Below are 21,739 nucleotides of genomic sequence, written 5' to 3'. Positions count from 1 at the left end.
CAACTGAAATAATACTTAATCTGTGGCACAGTTTTTTTGTCACGATTCATCATACGCATGTGCTTTGTATTCGGTCCCTTTACATAGGATATTTAGTTTTATATTTACTTTCTCCGTCTTCTAATAAAAAATAAAAATAAAATAACAAAATATTCGATTTTTCCAAAAATCTTCGGAAGTATTAAGAATTTTTAAAGTTTTAACCTCGTAACTCTTCTAGTTTCCGAGGTCCCAATGATGAGGCTCGCATTTAGGACACCATGTATACTTCTAAATTTTGTATTATTAAAAGTAAGTTAATTATACCGGCTGTGTCTCAAAATGGCTCACCCCTATAACTTTTATATTTTTTTAGATAAAAAATCCCAGATTTAGTATGTTAGTATGAGATAAATTAGGATTGATTGATGTATTCAATTGTTTTTGGTCACTTCCTGTTTCACCGGAAATGACTACAACTTTTGATTTTTATATGACACCCTCGGTATATTTCTACTTTATTCGATAGAAAATGACACTCTGAATAGAATGACATATCATTTGTCAACTTTTGACATTTGCGCATATTATTTATTTGAAATTGTAACATGCGGCTCATGACGAAAATTTTACTCGAAATACCGAAGGAATGGTACCAAAATATTCGTAAAAAAATGCTTTTTCCAAATATGCTAATGAGCCACCCTTGTTCCATTTGAAAAAAATTGAAATATGATTAAAAATACGATTTGGGCATTTTTTAACCGGCCAGGATAAGACACGAAAAACATTAGACGAACAAAACTATTTTTCCAAGGCCCCTTGATTAAAAATTAATGTTTTTAACACAGCCATCACACTCTAGATTAAAATTTATAATACGATTGGTTTTTAAACAAAAATGTCAAAAGTTGACATATAATATGTCATTCGATTCAGAGTGTCATTTTCTACCGAATAATGTAGAAATATACCGAGGGTGCCATTTAAATATCAAAAGTTGTAGTCAGTTCCGGTGAAAAAGAAAGTGACCAAAAACAATTGAATACGTCAATCAATCCTAATTTATGTGATATACTAAGATACCAAATCTCGTTTTTTTATCTAAAAAAATAAAAACGTTATACGGGGGAGCCACTCTTGATACGCACCCGGTATGTATTCAAAGACACAAAAGTACTGTTCTAGCACAGTTCTAGTTCTACAATCGAATCAGATCAGCCTGCATGTACCATATTCGTATATTTAAAACATTTAATAAAAAAGCATCCCGAAAATCCATTAACAATTTGACCTTCCTCTATAGCGAAACACATCGAAACCATTACCGTGAAATACTCCATTTTTTTCAAACACGCAATAATGTAGCGTCAAATTCAATGAAAAAAAAAACACTCATACACATACAAGCCTTTGAAAAGCGCAACTGTACCGAAAATAATCCTTTTCAAGGTCCTCCTAAACTATTTTCGAAGCGAAAAACCGTTCAGAATCTCGGCTGGAAAAAAGAAAATAGAGAAACAGCAACAGAAATTGAAGAATAAATAAATTAGGCACGCGCCTAATCGGAATACCTGTCCGATGAATCTTGGATTCGCAAAATTTAATTTTAGACTGTACGGTTGTAGCTAGTGTTTTATTTTGTCTCACTTTTAGCAGGCTTTATGCTTTAAGAGTCCATTTCACTAGTCTGAAAAAGTAGCAAAATAAGCGTTCGGCATTTAACGTTTTATGTAAAACTGGCTAGGTATTTTTACACAATTGAAGAAGGTAATTAAAGATAAAGGATTATGCTATATCCTTATTGTAGGCCATTTTTAGACAACTTCTTTATTTTTAAGATTTTGATGGTCAAACAACAACAAAATATTCCTTATGTTTGGATTAAATTTTCTCGAAAATAAAGACATAATTTAAAATTTCGTTACAATACGGAAATAGATTGAAGTTTTGTGATTACAGTGATATATAATTTATATGGGTTTGTAACAAATTGCCCGCTATTTTACGGCAAATACTGAAGCTCCGCAAATCTTAATCAAAGCACGTGTGTTTGGAATTTGGGGTGTGTCTTAACACGACAGGATCGGGCTAAGCCTTAGGCAGATTTCTGAAATATAATATATATTTCCTTCGGCCACACACACCCGCTTTACCTGACCCCTGGGGGCGACCCGAACAGGACAGCGTAATAGACTCTTAACATAAAAACCTTGTCATTTTCGAGTTTTTTTTTCAAATTTTAGAATTAATTGAAACGCCAGATGAAAATAGATTCCACATTGCCCGACATTGCCATTGACATTTACGAGTCTAGAAACACGCAAGAATGACTATTTCATTTTCAATTTCTAATCTGACGTTTCACAAATGAGACACCATCATCAAGTTTCTTAGTTTAAAATAGGGTTGTTATGTTTTAATAAACATTTTGTTTAAAACACAACGTGTTCTAAACTTTCTTCGAGACTTGTTTAAATATTTGTTTAAAACTGTTTAAAAGTCTATTTTAAACATAATCTGCAAATTTTTATGTTTCTACAGGGTGCTACAAATTCGGGATATGAGCATTGGTATCTCGGAAACCGTAATAGATACGAAGATGGTTAAATTGGGGCAAAGTTGCGCCTTGGGATGTTCACCAAAATGCCAAGTTCACTAAGTATTTAATGTTTTACCCCACGTCATTGTTAAGTTTGAAAGCTAATCAATATTTTAACGATGAATAGATTAAATATTTAAAAAACTAGCGCCGAACTTGAAATTGTTTAAATGAATTGTATTCAAATGTTCCAAACAAAAAAAAAATAAGTATGGCATATCATCGTAGTACTCAAAAGAGCTGTTTCAAAATCTAAAATAAAAACTGCAGGTCCGTATTTAAAAAAATTAAGTTGGCCTCTGTATCTCACAATTAATTATCAGCTAATTTGAAAATCTAAAAATAGTACCAGATAGCTCTAATAAAGTTGCTATAAGAATGTGCAATTAGTTTTTTGATTTTCTAAAAAGTAACGACAGGAAAAAATTAAATTAAATTTCCAAAAAACTCAGCAATCCTTGAAATTTTTAAAACTTTTTTGATGGCAGCTTGGTGAACATCCCAAAGCGCAACTTTGCCTAAATTTAACCATGTTCGTATCTATTACGGTTACCGAGATACCAATGCTCGTACCCCGAATTTGTAGCACCCTGTATAACTAGAGGTTATGAAATTTCCCCTTTTAATTCACCCCCGCAATGGTACGAATTTCCAAAAATCGCTTCATAGTGTTCAATTACGTGACTTGTATACCGTATGATCGAAAAAAACGGCGTCAAAGACGGCTTGGGAATGACAACCATTGATCATTTTGGCGAGGCCAATCTCTAGACGTCATTTACTAAAAATTGACATAAAATGTGTCAAAATTACCTAACTCTAATTATAGGAAGATTAAAAAAGGATAGAACCGTTTCCAGACACACAAATTTATTTCCAAAAAATTATTTTTCTCGATTTTTAAATTGCACCATATACATAAAAATAATTTTTACTCAATATAACTTTCTTAAGGCCAATTGGCAGTAAGCGCCAATAAAAAATAAAGAAGAATACATACCTAGTAATGGGTAAAGTATAGGGCTTGACCTCGCTAAAATTATTATCGATTGTCATTCTCCAGCCATATTTGACGCCGTTTTTTTTTTCTCGATCTTAGGTATTTCAATCATTGTTGCTCACCTCGTAGAACCTCTGTGTAATATTTCGTGTTTCTAGGGTAAGCTTTGATCGCATTGAAATTTAAAATTCTGTTTTTACTTTTAATTAATTTATTATTACACCTACCGTAACATCGTTTTCATTAGATCGTACGGTATATTTATATGCATATATACATAACCCCGAAAACGAATAGTTATTATTTACATTACCCAAGGTGTTAATTCTTCGAAACTGTCGATTTCTCAGTTAATGTTGTTTCGAAAAAAAAACGACAAATGAGACATTCGGACAAATTCTACGACTGTTTAATAATAATTAACGATTACAAAACAAACAATTTCAACAGTCGTAAAGTTTAAAGACCAATAATTACGCTGCGTTTAGTGAACAAGCCACACTTGCGATTTTTCTTCATTGAGTGTGGAATTACTCGAAAAAATATTACTAAAATCCCCTAATAGTTCAGAAAAAAATAGGCCTTTACATACGAAGTTTTGGTAAAAACTTGGGTTTTTGATATTTTTTTTAAATTCGCCCACGAGAAGGGGTGAAATAAATAAAATTATTTTTTCGAAACTTCGGAAAAACGGTAAGAACTAGAAAAAAAGGTTCAAATAAAACTTGTGGAGCGTCAGATTTTACATAGAAATGATCTCTATACTTTTTTTGCTCAGATTAAAATTAACAGAGATAGAGTGGCTAGAAACTAGGGGATGAAAAAAATTTAAGTTGCTGAAAAATTCATATATTTAACATTTTTATTCAGTTTGCTTGGAAAATTATAAATTTCAATTAAGATTTTTTTAAATTCACACCGAGAAGAGGTGAAAACTGTGTTTTTTTTTCAAATTTCAGAGAAACGCAAAGACTTTGAAAAAAAAGTTTCAATCAAAGCTGTCCTCTAGCTTCTAGCCACCCTATCTCGGTTAATTTTGATTTGAGCAAAAAAGTAAAGAGACCATTTTTATGTAAAATTGGACGCTCTACAACTTTTATTTGAACTTTTTTTCTAGTCCTTACCGTTTCCCTAAAATTTCGAAAAAAATTATTTTATTTATTTATTCCTTTTCGGGGGTGAATTTAAAAACACAATTCGTTTCTAGATCTTTCAAAGTAATTTATATGAAAAATTCAAGTTTTTACCTCGGTTTTTACCAAAGCTACGTATTTGAAAGCCTATTTTCCTAGACTATAAAGGTACGTGCACACTGACCAGAGCCGCACGCGCCGCATCGACCGAAGATAACATAGCTTAAATGAAGCCATGCGGCTCTGACTAGTGTGCGCACCTTCATTGAAAGTAAAACAAACAATATTTTTCTTCAGTCGTGCGGCTCTGGTCAGTATGCGCGTACCTTAACACAGTAGTGCCACAGAATAACACAAATTTATCAGTAAGACTATGGAGTGTAGAGATGAGGAGAAATAACTCTTATGGGACTTTATTTGATAAAGTGGTCACAAAAATGGAAAGAATAAGGGTTCACCAAATTACCAATCTAAAAAATTAAAAGTAACCATAAGAGAATAAAAGTAACTAAACATTACCAAAAAAGCTTTGTTTTTATATTTTAGAATATTGTTACGTTTTTCGTCGGTTCCGTGTGGATAGAAAGTCACAATTTATTTAAACACTATTTATTTAACACTAATTAACAAAAACAATAACGATAAAAGACTTATAGAACTATTTACAAACGATTTATAACTAAGAATTTATTTTGAATTTTAGCGCGTCAACTGCACTGGTATATTTATAACTGCCCCCTGTAGGCCACCGCCGCCGGCTTTTATATCGACAGGTAAAGAACTCTAGAATTGTCCATTGATCGTTAGGTGCGTAGAGAAGGTTTTCGAATGTTCTCGTATGCACTAGTCCATTCCAGTGGGACTCGATTCTTCTCGAACGAATGAATCATTGCGGTGTCTATGCGATGTTAAGGTCATCCGAGGGCGGGCCATATTGTGAGGTTAGGTCGAGTCCACAGGCCCTCACATCTTCTTTGCAGTTCACCCAGTAGAACCGTTCACGCAGCTTGCCAAGTGTCTTGGTAACACCAAGATGTCCTCCGCTGGTTCCATTGTGAACTTCCTCCAAGACTTCTGGGACCCTCTTCTTTGGAATGACGATCTGCCTTCTCTCTTCTTGTCCCTCCGGTCTCTCGATCACACGGCGAAGTAGTCCGTCATCTTTTACCAAGGAATTCCACTGAGCCCAGTACGACTTTACGTTCGGCGAATATCTGCAAACTTCTTCCCACGTTGGTCTTAGGTCTGCATTTTTCTAGTTAATTACTAAACCTAATTCTGGGTCACTGGTTTGGTCATTTGCAAGATCTTCGGGTTGCCAAGTATCATTAACCACAGTTGTTCTTACGAGTTTCGCTTCTTTCTCTTCTGCTCGGGAACAATGCTTACAGTCCTTATCGCAAGGTCTTCTGGAAAGTGCGCCGGCATTTCGATGGATTGCCCCAGCTCGATGTTCTGTGTCGAAGTCAAATTCTTGTAATCGTTCGATCCATCTAGCTACCTGCCCTTCAGGATTCTTAAACTGCAACAGCCATTTCAAAGCAGCATGGTCTGTTCTTAACAAGAACTTTCTTCCATAGAGATACTTGTAGAAGTGTTCCACTGCTTTAACTACGGCTAGTAATTCTCGTCTGGTCACGCAGTAGTTCCTTTCCAGTTTTGACAAGGTCTTACTAAAATAACCAATTACTTTTTCTTGACCATCCTGGATTTGAGACAGAACAGCGCCTAATCCAACATTGCCAGCGTCGGTATCCAATATAAAGTTTCCGTTGCCAAGGGGGTAGCTAAGTATGGGCGCACTAGTCAGGGCCTTCTTCAATGTTCGGAATGCCTCGTCAGAATCTGAGTCCCAAGAGAAACGCCTCTCGCCTTCGGTAAGTCTGGTCAATGGTTTTGCGATGGTGGCGAAACCCTGTACATAGCGGCGATAGTATGTGCATAGTCCCAAAAAGCTTCGTAGTTCATGTTTATCTTTAGGTATTGGCCACTCTTCCACTGTCTTGGTCTTATGTGGATCTACCGCAACTCCTTGGGAGGAGACTACATGTCCCAAGTAGTGTACCTTTTCTTGACACAGATGACATTTTTTGGGGCTAAGTTTCAAACCAGAGCTCCCTAGTCGCTTGAAAACTACTTCCAAATTCTTCAGATGATCGTCAAAGGATTTCCCAACCACTATGATGTCATCCAGGTACACTAACAGGTAGTCCAGGATAGTCCCTTTAACACAGACTCCATTAGTCTCTCAAAGGTAGCTGGCGCGTTGCACAATCCAAAAGGCATGACGGTAAATTGCCACAGTCCGGAGCCCACCGAGAACGCTGTCTTCTCTCTGTCTTTCGGCGCCATGTCGACTTGCCAATATCCACTCTTCAGATCTAACGTAGAGAATATCGTTGACCCCGCCAGCGTGTCTAGAGTATCGTCTATCCTCGGCAGGGGATAACTATCCTTCTTGGTAACATTATTGAGCTGCCGATAATCAACACAGAACCTGGTGGTACCGTCTTTCTTCTTTACTAGTACTACCGGCGATGTCCACGGGCTGTTAGATGGTTCGATGACACCCTCTTCTTTCATTTCTCGAAGGATTTTATCAGCTTCTTCACGTTTGGCGAGCGGAAGTCTTCTCGGATTTTGTTTGATTGGTCGTGCATCTCCGGTATCAATTTTGTGTTGTACTAAATTGGTACGACCTCTCTGTCCTGCTTCTCCTTTATCAAACACATCTTGATACTTGATTATCAGGTTTCTCAATTTTCTTCTATTTTCGGGAGATAATCCTTTAACGTTTACTAACTCCTTCACCATTTTGTCCGGAATTTTTGAAGTCGAAACTTTGGAGGCTTCCACGCTTCGAACGACTGAGGAGACCGAACAACAGTACCCTAAGAGGGTTCCCTTCTTCAAGGATACAGAATAATAATTCGTGTTCATTACTCTCACCGGTACAGTTTTCTTCGCTCGTAGCAGGGCTTTTCCAACAGCGATCCCTCGTCCTATTTCGCTGTCATGGTTCCTTGGCTCCAACAGAATAATACTCCCATTATTCATTTTACCTTCTAGGCAACCATCCAAAAATATCTCACAGCGCTCAGGGATCGAAACATCTTCTGCTACCACCACGCGAAGCGTCTCCTCACATTTTCGATGCAGAACCACTTCTTCTTCATTTATTTTCAAAATTCCTTGTTTGAGGTTTAGCTCAAAACCTCTAGTGGTCATGATGTCCATTCCGAGAATAAGTTCATCTTCGATGTCTACTACTAACACTGGATGTTCAAAACTGGTGCTCCCAATAACAAAATTAAGGTTTACTTCTCCATGGACAGCAGCGGAGCCCCCGTAGCAGTACGTAGTCGCCATTGTGTTGTTTTAACCTTCTTCGATGTTTTAAGAATGTCCGGTCTGATGATAGTTTTCGTGGCACCTGTATCCAACAGCATGGTCCGGAACTCTCCATCAACAAAACCATCAAAAAATGCTGTTGAATTTGTGTTGTAGCGAAGCGACAGGCAGTTTTCGTTGGGGCATGTTGGGTACAGGTCGACGTGTGCCTTCATTTCGACCCTTCGACGAATCGGTCCCTTCTTGCCCATGTACTGGTCCATTACCTTCCGAACAATCCCTTCCACGGATTCGTCGGAACATTCGTCGATGGCCCGTACTCTTCCTAAAGACCGAGAATTTTGTTTCGCGGCCTCAAATTCTAGGGCACGTGCTAAAGCATCCACCAAGTGCGTTGGGTGGGCTAGGAGAAGTGCTTGTCTCGTCTCGTTATCACGTAAGCCGTCGGAGAATGCCTGTACTGCCAGCCGCTCCCTAACATTCTCTGGCGTAGCAGGGTACGCAAGGCGAACGAGGCGGGCTACGTCGGCTTCAAACTCCTGCAGAGACTCATTTGACTTTTGAATGCGATTTTTTAGCTGGGAATGATAGACATGTTCCAAATGAGCTTGGCCGTACCTCATTTCTAAATGTCGTACCAATTGCTGATAATCTCCCTGTTCCGATGGTGACAATGTCTGCAGGATATCAGTCGCATCTCCTCGCAGTGCGACAGTCAAAGCGGTAGCCTTTTCAGCGATTGTCCATCCGTTCGCTCTCGCAGCGGCCTCAAACTGGCAAAAATAATTGGCCCAAGCGGTTTTTCCGTCAAACTGTGGAGGCTTAATAACTGACTTTGAGATATACTTATTTTCGACGAGTGTCGGGCCCTCCGATGTTTCTTGACATTTTGGTGAATTTGCCTTTGCTATTTGTTCTTTCAAAATTTCGATTTTTTTATTTACATCGTCCTCAATTTGTGTTATTTTGTCTTGTAGTTCTGTAGAATTTTCTATAATCTTTTCTTCTAATTCCCTGGAAGATTCCTGGATTTCTGTTAACTTTTCTTCTAAATTAAGTATTTTGCTATTAAAGCTGGCCTGTATGTCTTCGGAATTTTCTGCAATCTTATCTTCTAAAATATTAATTTTATCTTCTAATTTTTGGGAATTTTCCGTCATTTTATCACTGATTTTATCTTCTAAATTAACTTCCAAGTCAATTATTTTACTATTCAAATTGTTCAAGTTGTCGTCTAATTTTTGAGAATTCTCTGTCATTTTATTTTCTAATTTTTTGTAGGCACGAGTCAAGGTCACCTTCAACTCAAAGCAAAATGTGTCAGGATCCTCACCTTCCTCCACCAAAACGTCTCTCAGTCTAGCTTGCAAAATGCTTTTCCTTCCATCTGTCTCGCACTCTCTCTCTTCCAATATGCATTTCAGTTCGGACACTTTCAAGTCTTTCACCAATTTTTTTAGAGCCATGGTCAGTCTTTATTTTTCTTGTCTATCACACTCGCCACACTTGACACCAATTGTTACGTTTTTCGTCGGTTCCGTGTGGATAGAAAGTCACAATTTATTTAAACACTATTTATTTAACACTAATTAACAAAAACAATAACGATAAAAGACTTATAGAACTATTTACAAACGATTTATAACTAAGAATTTATTTTGAATTTTAGCGCGTCAACTGCACTGGTATATTTATAATTGCCCCCTGTAGGCCACCGCCGCCGGCTTTTATACCGACAGGTAAAGAACTCTAGAATTGTCCATTGATCGTTAGGTGCGTAGAGAAGGTTTTCGAATGTTCTCGTATGCACTAGTCCATTCCAGTGGGACTCGATTCTTCTAGAACGAATGAATCATTGCGGTGTCTATGCGATGTTAAGGTCATCCGAGGGCGGACCATATTGTGAGGTTAGGTCGAGTCCACACCGGCCCGCAACAATATAAAGCAATTATTATGTAGCTAATATATTAGAGGCCCAGTCTATTGCTGCTGAATAAATATCGATAATTTATTTCATGCGACATGAAAATAAAATATGTATTTTTTGAAACCCGCGCCTTCACGTCAAAAATCTCGTCAATATCTCTTTTGAATCATTTCCTGTTCTAAAACTTTTCGGGGCATATTTTAAATGTTAGGTTTTTGCTACAGCAGCGCCATCTTAAGTCTTCGCTGTCCGTCTGTCACAAAGGTCTATCTTATGAGCCGTTATAGCTAGACAGTTGAATTTTTGACAGAAAATGTATCTATGTTGCCGCTATAAGAACAAATACTAAAAACAAAATTAAATAAATGTTTATAAATAAAAATGTACTTTCACTAAACATTATCTTTTAAGTAAGAATTTTACATAGAATCTTTCAAGTACTCGGTGGCCGCATGGGTTAAAGTGTTACGTCGGCGCGGAGCCGTAGTAAGGCAGGTTCGAATCCTAGTCAAGGCGACTTTTTTTTAATCGTTTTTTTTAATTTTTACGTATTTTTACATATTTATTTTTACTTTTTACATATTTATTATTGAATAATACAATTTTTAGTAATGTGTTTTTTAATTTTTTTTTAAATTATACATACATTCAAAATTTCAGCTAAATCGGAAAAAAGTTTATAATAATATAGTGTCTAATGTTGTATAGATAATGAATGATACGGAACCATTCGTGCGCGAGTCCGACTCGCACTTGACCAATTTTTGTATGATCTTTTTTAATGCACGAAGTTATTTTTCCTTACCTCTACACTCCATAAGTAAGACAGACAAACATAATTAAAAGAACAATGCATTCCGTCCCTTTAAATATCCTATTTAAAGAGACCGAATGCAAAATGCATGCGTATGATGAATCGCGAAAAAAAAACTGTGCCACAGATTAAGTTTATTTCAATTGGAAATAATGCATTCGAGAAAAAGAACGAAGTCTGAGGGTGCCAGCCACTTTATCCTTGTAAAGAATTTGTCATTTTTAAATAGTCTCCGACTTATAATTTAGTAGTATAGGGACTATTTAATACATCTTTCTACTATTAAACACTACTTTATTAAAATACAGTTTTAATATCTCAATATATGTGTATAACAACAAAAAAAATATTAATAATATTTTAGACGTGACAACATAGGCTGGAGACGGCCGAGGTCAGCTGCACCCAGGAGTAAACATGTTTACAAAAATTAATATTGGACCGCGCTTAAATGTAAATAGTGTAGTCTATATTTTATTCTAAGTCTATGAGCGAGATGAATTAAATGTCACATCTGTAAAATACTTAATCTGTGGTATTGTCAACTATTTCAATCATTGTTGATCGCTCCTACTATTTAATGTAAAGAGAGTAAATTTTAGCACCATTATCTATCAATTTCAAGTGATGTATCTAATCTTATTTTACTTTTTAATAGAGAGAGCGTCTTCAATTTTCACTTTACCTTTTAAGTTGTTTAATTAATCACTTAAACGCCGGTATTTTTCGTTTTAGATAGAATCATTATAGCTTATTCGGTCGCTTTAATTGATTATTTTCTTATCTTAACGGGTCGTTCCATTTTTTTATTCTAATTATGGTCAAATACGGTGTGCGATCGGATAAATTTCATTTAGCCTACAAATGTTCGGTACAGCTTTCGAGTACCGTTTAAACAAATTAAGTATTTTTAGCGAAATTATCGTCGGGTAGGGGTATGCTATAGTATCGATTTCTCAGAGTATCGATACCTTCATGTTGGATACATCATGTACTTCCCAGAAATCTGCAGCTTTCGAGCATCGTTCAAACAAATTGAGTGTTTTTAACAAAATTAGCGCCGAGTAGGGATGTGCTATAGAATCGATACCTTCATGTGGATACCACATGTACTTCCTAGAAATCTTTAGCTTTCGTGTACCGTCCTTCAAATTGAGCCCTACTTCAAATTGAGCGTTTTTAGCGAAATTATCGTCGAGTAGGGATGTGCTGTAGTATCGATACCTTCATGTTGGATACTACATGTACTTCCTAAAAATCTTCAGCTTTCGAGCATCGTTCAAAGAAATTGACCGTTTTTAGCAAAATTAGTGCCGAGTAGGAATGTGCCATGGTATCGACTGTATCGATACCTTCATGTAGATACCACATGTACTTCCTAGAAATCTTCATCTTTCGAGCAAACAAATTGAGTGTTTTAACAAAATTAGTGCCGAGTAGGGATGTGCTACAGTATCAATTTTTCAGAGTATCTATACCTTCATGTTGGATACTACATGTACTTCCTAGACATCTTTAGCTTTCGAGCATCGTTGAAACAAATTAAATGTTTATAGCAAAATTAGTGCCGAGTAGGGATGTGCTATAGTATCGATTTTTCAGAGTAGTTTTACTAGAAATATTTAGCTTTCGAGTATCGTTCAAAAAATTTGATTAATTTTAGCAAAATTACTGTCAAGTAGGGATATGCTATAATATCGACAGGAAACAACTCGGATAAACTTCACTAGGTACTAGAAAGGTTCAGCATCCGAGTACTATTTAAACAAATTGAGCATTTTTAGTGAAATTGCTGTCAAGTAGGAATGTACTATAGCATCGATTTCTCAGAGTATCGATACTTTAATGTTTGATACCTTGTTTATTTCTCATAAAGGAAAATCATTGTCGAGTAGGGATGTTTCTATCGATATTTCAGGCTATCGCTACTTTCATATCTGATACTTTGTATCGATGCAAGACATTTTGGATACACGCATATATTTAAGTAGCATAAAAATATTCACTTTTTAAAATATGCATTTTTAGCGAAATTAACGTCGAGTAGGGATGTACTAAACTATCGATTTCTCAGAGTATTATTACTGTGTATCAAGGCGATACATTTCGGATGAACTTCAGTATTAAAAGCTTCAGCTTCCGAGTACCGTTCAAAAACAAACTGAGCATTTTTAGGGAAATCATTGTCGAGTAGGAATGTTTCTATCGATATTTCAGGGTATCGCTACTTTTATGTTTGATACTTTGTATCGATGCAAGAAATTTTGGATATACGTCATTTAAGTAGTATAAAAATGTTATGCTTTCGAGTACCGTTGAAAATTAGCTATGCATTTTTGGCGAAATTAATGTCGAGTAGGGATGTACGAAACTATCGATTTCCCAGGGTATTAATACTGTGTATGGATGCAAGACATTTTGGATACACGCCATTTAAGAGCATAAAATATTATGCTTTTGAGTACCATTGAAAATTAATTATGCATTTTTAGCGAAATGCGTCGAGTAGGGATGTAAGAAACTATTGGTTTCTCAAGGTATCGATACTGTGTATCCATTCGATACATTTTAGCAAAGTTATTATCGAATAGAGGTGCATTAATCAAATATAAAGGTATCGCTCCCAAATTTATAGAGTTAATGTATGGTTATCGCTTCTTTGATGTTTCAAACAACACTACATAGAGCCTGTCCAACGAGTTAGGGAAAATTTCGACAGACGAGAACCAGAAAATACAGTTTTCTGGTTATCGTCTGTCGAAATTACAGAAAAAAATCTGTCGTATATAGTGATTCAAATAAGGTTAAACAAACATATTACTAAACCTCATAAATAACAAACAAGCTGTCAAATACCGTATGATCGAGAAAAAACGGCGTCCAGTTGGCTGGGAAATGACGATCGATGACATTTCCCATATAAATTTACATTTAAAATGACAGCGATCTTCATTTCCCAGCCAACTGGACGCCATTTTTTTTCGATCATACGGTACAAAGTTTAGTAACCTAACAATCGAATTATCTAATTCAACTCACCATGATGAACAAATCCAATCACTTAAATTTAAACAAATAAAACTTAACAGTAACTTTTTAACGCGTCGAAACATCGATTCGAACAAAGTGATTTAATTGTAAATCGCCTCAGGATGCACCGTCGCTAATATTAATAATCGTTTTCCTTTTGTTCGGACACTTAAACATCTTTAATTCAATAAGCAACAGCACTTAAAATGGATAGGTACTATTACAGATACGTTACAGTACTGCTATAACCGACCACTACTAACTATTTTACTTAATAGTGAAAGAATTATAAGAAGAAAAAATCAATCGTGACTAATCCCTATTAATACTAAAGTTATTGTTGGCTTTTTTTCGACTGATTTCAAAGTCATCGGTTATCCGCTGGCTAATAACATTAATTGTAGGAAGCTATCAGAGTTCGTTATCTCAATTTTACACGGTGTGTGATACGCAAGAATTCTTGAGAGTTATAAAGCTGAAATGTTTGAATTAACGTTCTGCTTTTATCGAACAATTTAACATTAACTAGAAACGCGAAAATTTCCATGCAAGGACGCCAAAATACATAGTTTGATAGGTATGTACAGGGTGGCTCGAATTCGACGCTCATCATTGGGATTTCGGAAACCGTAAGAGATACAGGATCGGTTAAATGGAGGCAAAGTTGCGCAATTTGATGCTCAATAAAATGCCGTATTGCATTTTGAAAATTTCCGAATACTTCCGGATATATTCGAAAAAAAAGACGGAATTTTCAATTTTGTTTTCTATTGTTTACTGGCTTTATTGTTAAGATAACTTAAAATGAAAAACACATTTTCATGGCCACTTTTCTGCTCTATAACTCTGTGTGATTAAATATTGGCTCTGACGTTTCGGCTTCTGGCGACCATCATCAACTTAATTTTTTTAAATGCGGACCTGATTTTTTTTTCAATTTAATTAAATTCTTTCATCACTCTTAAAACACTATATATAGTCACTTTGATATTTGCCGACGTTTCGTACAGAAAAATCCATCACCAGAATACTTTATGCAAAAAAAATAAAAAAAATGCAATACGGCATTTTATTGAGCATCAAATTGCGCAACTTTGCCTCCATTTAACCGATCCTGTATCTCTTTCGGTTTTTGAAATCCCAATGATGAGCGTCGAATTCGAGCCACCCTGTACATCGAAAAAAAGTAGGTACATAATTAATTTGAGGCGTAAATTAACTATCAAGGAAATAAATCTACCATATTATGTCCAAGAACCACCCCCTCAAATAATAGTTTGTATTAAGAAACACCCTGTATACATCAAAAGAATTTATTTTCTAAATAACTTGATAGATTAAAAAAAAAACATTTATTCATTACTATGATGTTACTATACTACACGATCGAAAAAAAAACGGCGTCGAAGAACGCTTCATCTTGGGAATGACAATCGATTTTTCGAATTTTTCTATCCTTCTATCTTTTTTTAATCTTTCTATGATTAGTGTTAATGATGACACGTTTTATGTCAGTTTTTAGTAAATGACGGCTAGACTCACCTAGCCAAAATCATCATCAATTATTGTCATACCCCAGCCGTCTTGGACGCCGTTTTTTTTATCATACGGTAGATGTCTATGAAATTTAAAACACGTTAAAATGCATTTTTTGATGCACAAAAAAATTGTTGTATATGTTAATTTTCTTCCAGTCGATGCAGAAATCATCATATTTTTAGCAATTTGACCCTGAAGTAAAATTACTAATTTTTTTAAGCAAAAATCACAGACTACAAAGAGAACCACTCGGAAACCCACTTTATTACTTCTTCTGTACAAAAACCATGAGTACAAGGAAAAACATCTAGAAATGAAAATTGTTTAGAAATTAATGAAAATGTTAAAAATAATGTTTATTTTAAGAGAGTGACGTAGGTACCAATTTTTTCTCCAAAAATTCAATACAAAACCTGTACGAACGCCACTGGTTAAAAGAAATGAAATTGTATGTAGATCAAAAAAAGGCAACTTGATGCATAGAAGACGTGTATCAAAACTCATAAAGATATCTATAATAACATCAGAGTAATGAAAAAAGTTGTTTTTAATTCATATGATAATTTTTTTTCATAGAATAGGTCCAAGAATCAGCTTCTTAAATACTAGTATATTAAAAGGAACGCCTTGTACTAATAGTTTCTATCGCTTTGTCTATGACAACAGATGACATCGAAAAAAATATCAGAAAAATTTAAATTATTTTGGATTCATATGGCGGACAATTATTGTCATCTTCTGCCCATTTCGAAATTCAAAAAAAGTAAAAAAAATAGTCCCTTGCAGGGGCGCCGACTGCGTGGGTGCTCCAGCACCCACGAGCATAGCCATCGACACTATTCAGTTTAGCAACTTTAAACAAACTCATATCTTATACAGCGCAAGGTAAGACATCGCGAAACAACTAAATCCTTTGGTACATGCATGATGCGCATCATACTGTGGTAATTTTTTGAAGAAATAAATTTCAATAGTTCTAAGTAAGTTTCTTCGTCTATTCTTTTCCAAAAACCAATCCTGTTCTTCAACTTTTAAATCAGCAATCAAATCGACATAGGAATAATAACTTTGACTTTGGTCAATTTGCTTTATTAACTAAACTAACTAAACGTTGTTTTTCTGCTTTTTCTTTATTGCACAAGCGAGCAAAACCTGTGGCAAAACGCAAGACAGAACTGTATCTCGGGAGGGCATTTTCACTTAGAAAAAATGAGCTGAAGTGAGGGCGTCACACAGTTCATTTTAGATAAAACGGTCCTATAAAATTGCTGTGATATTAAAGCTCGTTGGGAATGTTTATATTTGGTTTATTTTCGAGAATTTTTAGTTTTGTTGGATAAATTTGTCGATCGCAACCCTAAGCTGCCCAATCCCGAAAACCAAACCCTCCATCCACTATCTCAGCAATTTTTAGCTTCATTCATTTTGTATCGCTATAAAAATACAGTATCTGTCTGTTTTACTGGCTACCCTTACACTCTTGTAATGGGTATAATTAATATCTTCACAAATTGGTATCTGCGCTAAAAAGTTTTATCTCTGCATAGCTGCTTATACTCAATAGAATTGCAAAAATACAGAATAGAATTGCAATAATTGATATGGTATTTTCCTAACTTTGTTATATACCGGGTGTGTCTCAAAAGTGACTCATCCCTATAACTTTTTTATTTTTTCAGATAAAAAATCGAGATTTGATACGTTATATGACATAAATTAGTAATGATTGGCGTATTCAATTGTTTTTTGTCTGTGTTTCACCGGAAAACTTCCTGTTTCACCGGAAATGACAACTTTTGATTTTTAAATGACACCCTCGGTATATTTCTACTATATTTATGTGATGATATCATATATCAACTTTTTACATTTTCGCATTGTTTTTTTTTGAAATTGGAACATGCAGTGCATAACGACAATTAGACTCGACATACCAAGTGTGTGGTATCAAATTATTCGTAAAAAATGCTTTTTCCAAATATGCTAATGACCCACTCTTGTTCCATTTGAAAAAATTGAGATATGATTAAAAATACGATTTGGGCATCTTTTAACCGGCCAGGATAAAACACGAAAAACATTAGACGATCAAAACTATTTTCCAAGGCTTCTTGATTAAAAATTAGTGTTTTTAATACAGCCATGGCACTCTAGATTGAAATTTAAAATATTAATTTTTTTAAAGCACAAATATTAAAAGTTTACATATGATATGTCATTCTATTCAAAGTGTCATTTTTTATGAAATAAAGTAGAAATATACCGGAGTGCCATTTAAAAATCAAAAGTTGTAGCCATTTCCGGTGAAACACGACCAAAAACATTTGAAACGCTTCCCATCAATAAAAATTCGACAAATTTGCAAGTAGCCAATAAAATGAGTGGGCGGAGCGATTTGCGGTGACTTACTCGTCAAGTCGTCCTATAAAATATATTGCTATTTATTTAAATATTTTTTGTCCGCATTCCTTTCATAGAGACAGATCCAGCAGACGTACTGTACAATAGATATAACAATCTGGAAATTTGTTACATTTACCCATATCTGATGAGCACCCACGAGGTTTTGTAAAAGTCGGCGCCCCTGGCCCCTTGAGTTGATCCCTCCAAAATGGAAAATGTACAGAGTATCCCAGAAATTTTTCTACAAAGTATTATATCAAAGTAAAACCTCTGAAGGCGGGTAAGGGGACAAATAACTGACAATCTTTAAGACGTTTATTTAAATTTAAATGCTTCAAAAAAAGCAGGGGGGCGACATGTTTGGGGACTTAAACAATTCCCATCATCAGGCCCAGAAAGCTGAAACAATTACAATCAGAATAATAGAAAATTCCAATAGTCAAACAGAGGTCAAAATTATAAAATACGATCACAAAACAAATTAAAAAAGTTATTTTTTTGTAAAAGGTTATTTCTATCACAATAATTGTTTAATCACAGATAACAATATGGTAAGCTCAATTTGAAAATTAAAACAACTAAACTAAAATTAAAAGGTGATTTTAGCTTACCATATTGTTATCTGTGATTGAACAATTATTGTGATAGAAATAACTTTTTAACTTTAAAAAAAAAAATAACTTTTTTAATTTGTTTTGTGATCGTGTTTTATAATTTTGACCTCTGTTTGACTATTGGAATTTTCTATTATTCTGATTGTAATTGTTTCAGCTTTCTGGGCCTGATGATGGGAATTGTTTAAGTCCCGAAACATGTCGCCCCCTGCTTTTTTTGAAGCATTGAGTGAGTTATTTGTCCCCTTACCCGCCTTCAGAGGTTTTACTTTGATAATATGTATTAACACTGGGTTAGAGAACGTTTAGTTTTAGATAAGTATTATATTTTGAAAGTGAAGTTCTTTAAAGACCCTTAAACCACTAAAACTATTGACTAATGACTAGTGCCATCCACAATCCACCTCGCAATCCACATACCAAATTCAGAATTTCTAGAGCAAGCTGTTTTTGAAATGTCAATCGATAATACTGTAATTTTGGGTCACCCTATATATCCAAATACTTTTGTAGGTCACATCCAGAAATTTTATATGAAATATCACCTTTAATTTTTAACAAGTAATCACCTCTACAGTTTTTTCACGTTTATTCATTTACACCTTATGTATAATATTAAAGATAATAATAATAATAATAGTTCTTTATTTAGCAAAAATGCTACTTAACAACAATTTTTTACATATATGTAATTTCACTTAAATATCTAAATTATCAGCGTAATACTTAGAAACTAGTTTCTTAAATGTATTACTTTATTGTAGTTTTATAATGGTTTTATACGTATTGTATAAGCTATCTTTAAGAAGCATTCTTTTCATCCCAGCGCAATTTTTCAAATAAAAGAGTTGTCAATTAACTGACGGTTCATTTGAGGGTAAGTACCTCGGTAAGTACCTATACCTATATTTGCCTATATTGCCAAAAATATATTTTTTACTTCGTTTTTTATCGAATTATATCAGACAGCTTCAGTTCATTTCATGACGCTTTGAAAAAAAAAACAGAAATTTTTATTAATCTTCTAAAAAGCTTTTCGGCACCTAGGTATCAGCCTTGTTTATAAAGGGTATCAGATAAAAATAAAAAATTTGCTAGGTAGTATTTCTTAATATCGATATTGGAGAAATTAACATTGATTAAGAGATACATTTTATAATAAGGGAAATAATCACAAAAAACCGAGCAAAAAACAATATTCAAATAAATCACAAAACATTCTATTCTAAAAACTTTACATTGATTTTGAATCTAAATAGTAGCAGTGCCCACTAATCTACATATAAACCCCTTTAACAATTATTTAATTACCTGTATACATCAGCATGATAAATTTAAGTATTATCCTGCTGATGTATTTGATGTAATCAGTAGAATCAACAACTACCTACTTATTTATGCTTCAATGTTACTAATAAATCTAATATTAAAAATAGGAAGTTAAATTAATGTTGAGGTTTTTCCAAATATGGAAAACTCATTATTTAATAAAAAAAATAATGACTCACCCGTGTCGTCTCTGAAGATTTACTATCATCTGTTTCCAATTGTATTTTATTGCTATCTTCTTGAATAACATTAACGTTCGTCACGTCTACTACATGTTCGTTAGATGCATTATTATTTTCTTCATTTCTTAACGTTATTTCTTCATCCGGCAAAACTAAAGATTCACCTAGAAGCTCCTCCTCACTTTTTTCCACAATGTTTTTATCGCTAGACTCGTCACTCGACGATTTAGATGAGACAGACAAATTTTTCACTAAAGATGCACTAAGTACGCTAATACTAGCCAATTCCTGATGATTCCCATTATATTTTTGTTCGTGTTCCTCACTCTGCCTACTTGTACTGGCCATACACATGGAATTGATCGAGCTAACACTGGAAGACAAACTTCCACTCCCATTACATTTGGTTAGTAAGTTTGGTTTGGGTTTAGATTTCTTATAAGACGTGTAGGAGGAACTTAGCTTAATGGGTTTGTCTTTTTTTGGTCCTTCGAAGTCAATAACCATGGAAAATATGTTCTTTTTAGTGGACGTAGATGGAGGGGTCTTAGGAGTATCAGGCACTTGGCTTAAATCAACGTAAAACCCCAAAGGAGATTTGTTCCTGTTGTGTTCTTGTTCGCCGTGTTCCTCAAGTTGAACGATAGAGTTAAAAGGGGTGGACGTATCAGGATAGCTAGAAGAGACACTACGGGGAGAACTAAACACTCTTTCTTCGGCCGAGCTGGACATTTGCAACATGGAAAACTGGGGTATAGATGATTGGAAAATAAGGGCCCCTTGTCGTCGTTCATCGGTCCTTCTCTGATCCACCACCTCAGCTTCATCGGACAAACTTGCGGCATCAATAAAACACCCACTCAAAAGTTGCTGGTTGTGTAGCTGCTTTTGTTCCTTGGTCCTTGACCCTCTGCGATCCTCGTCGCTTCCCAGACCAGAATCCATATCGACATTTACATGTTTCCTATTCATTTGGGCAAGCTGAAATGGTTCACATTTAATGACCTAGTTGATTATTTCGATCCAGTCGATTTCTTTTCTGTCACAAACCGTACATTTTATGAATCGTGTAAAGCGAAGGAAACGTTACCGAGTTATTTTAACGTAAACAGTCTACAAACGCGAGAAATGGGAAAGTCATCGTTTTAAAAACAATTATCGACTTCGAAATTATGGAACCGCCGAATCCCATGTAAACAAGCACAGCTCGAAGGCAACCTGTCAACTGAAAAACGAACCAACTTTTTCGAGAGGATCCGAACAAATTGGAAACGAAGAGGGGGAGAACGGTGTTTCTCGAGCGTGCGAAAGAGATAAAGGTGGGACGTATGGCGTGATTAGTATGGTACTATTGCCGCGTAAATTTGAATACAGCGATTAAAACATTAAAAAATGCAATCTAAGATAAAAACTCTTTTATCTATGTTCGTTATTACAATACATTTACAAAGATGTATCGGATAGATTTATAAGTTTATTTATTGTCTCAAATTTATCTAAAGATTTATTTTTTATATCTTATTTTGATAAACTAAATGATATAATATTGTGTATATTTTTTGGATAAGAGTTTTCATTATTTTTAAGAATTAACTATAATTATATTTCATTTGGATTATATAGTTTTATTACTTATCAGTAGAAAAAGTTTTTTATAATTTAATTATTATTTATGTTTTTTTATGAAATACTAAAAGAATTAAATTAATAATAAATGAAATAGGGTATAAAATAGGTAGTACTTCAAAATGTCCCCATATTAGTACTAAAAATAGACAGACCAGACGTTCCATACGGTAAAAATATTGCGGGAAAATCAATAATGTGGAGTTTGAG

General features: G+C 34.8%; 1 protein-coding gene across 1 annotated transcript in view; it reads right to left on the bottom strand.

Annotated features, from left to right (window-relative positions):
* The window catches only part of LOC115877889, a 58,912-nt gene extending 37,708 nt beyond the window's left edge, over positions 1–21,204 (bottom strand). Inside the window, exons 1-2 of the mRNA XM_030894240.1 lie at positions 20,959–21,204; positions 19,901–20,884 (exon numbers count right to left, since the gene is read on the bottom strand). Of these exons, the coding sequence (XP_030750100.1) occupies positions 19,901–20,875 (975 nt within the window). The 5' untranslated portion in view covers positions 20,876–20,884; positions 20,959–21,204. The remainder of the gene's footprint in view (positions 1–19,900; positions 20,885–20,958) is intronic.
* Between the last annotated feature and the right edge of the window lie 535 nt (positions 21,205–21,739).

Source organism: Sitophilus oryzae, unplaced genomic scaffold, assembly GCF_002938485.1.
Source record: "Sitophilus oryzae breed Bouriz unplaced genomic scaffold, Soryzae_2.0 scaffold_1499_pilon_pilon, whole genome shotgun sequence".
NCBI lineage: Eukaryota > Metazoa > Arthropoda > Insecta > Coleoptera > Curculionidae > Sitophilus > Sitophilus oryzae.
The sequence above is the reverse complement of the archived record's forward strand: the minus strand, read 5'-3'. Positions and strand labels throughout refer to the sequence as shown.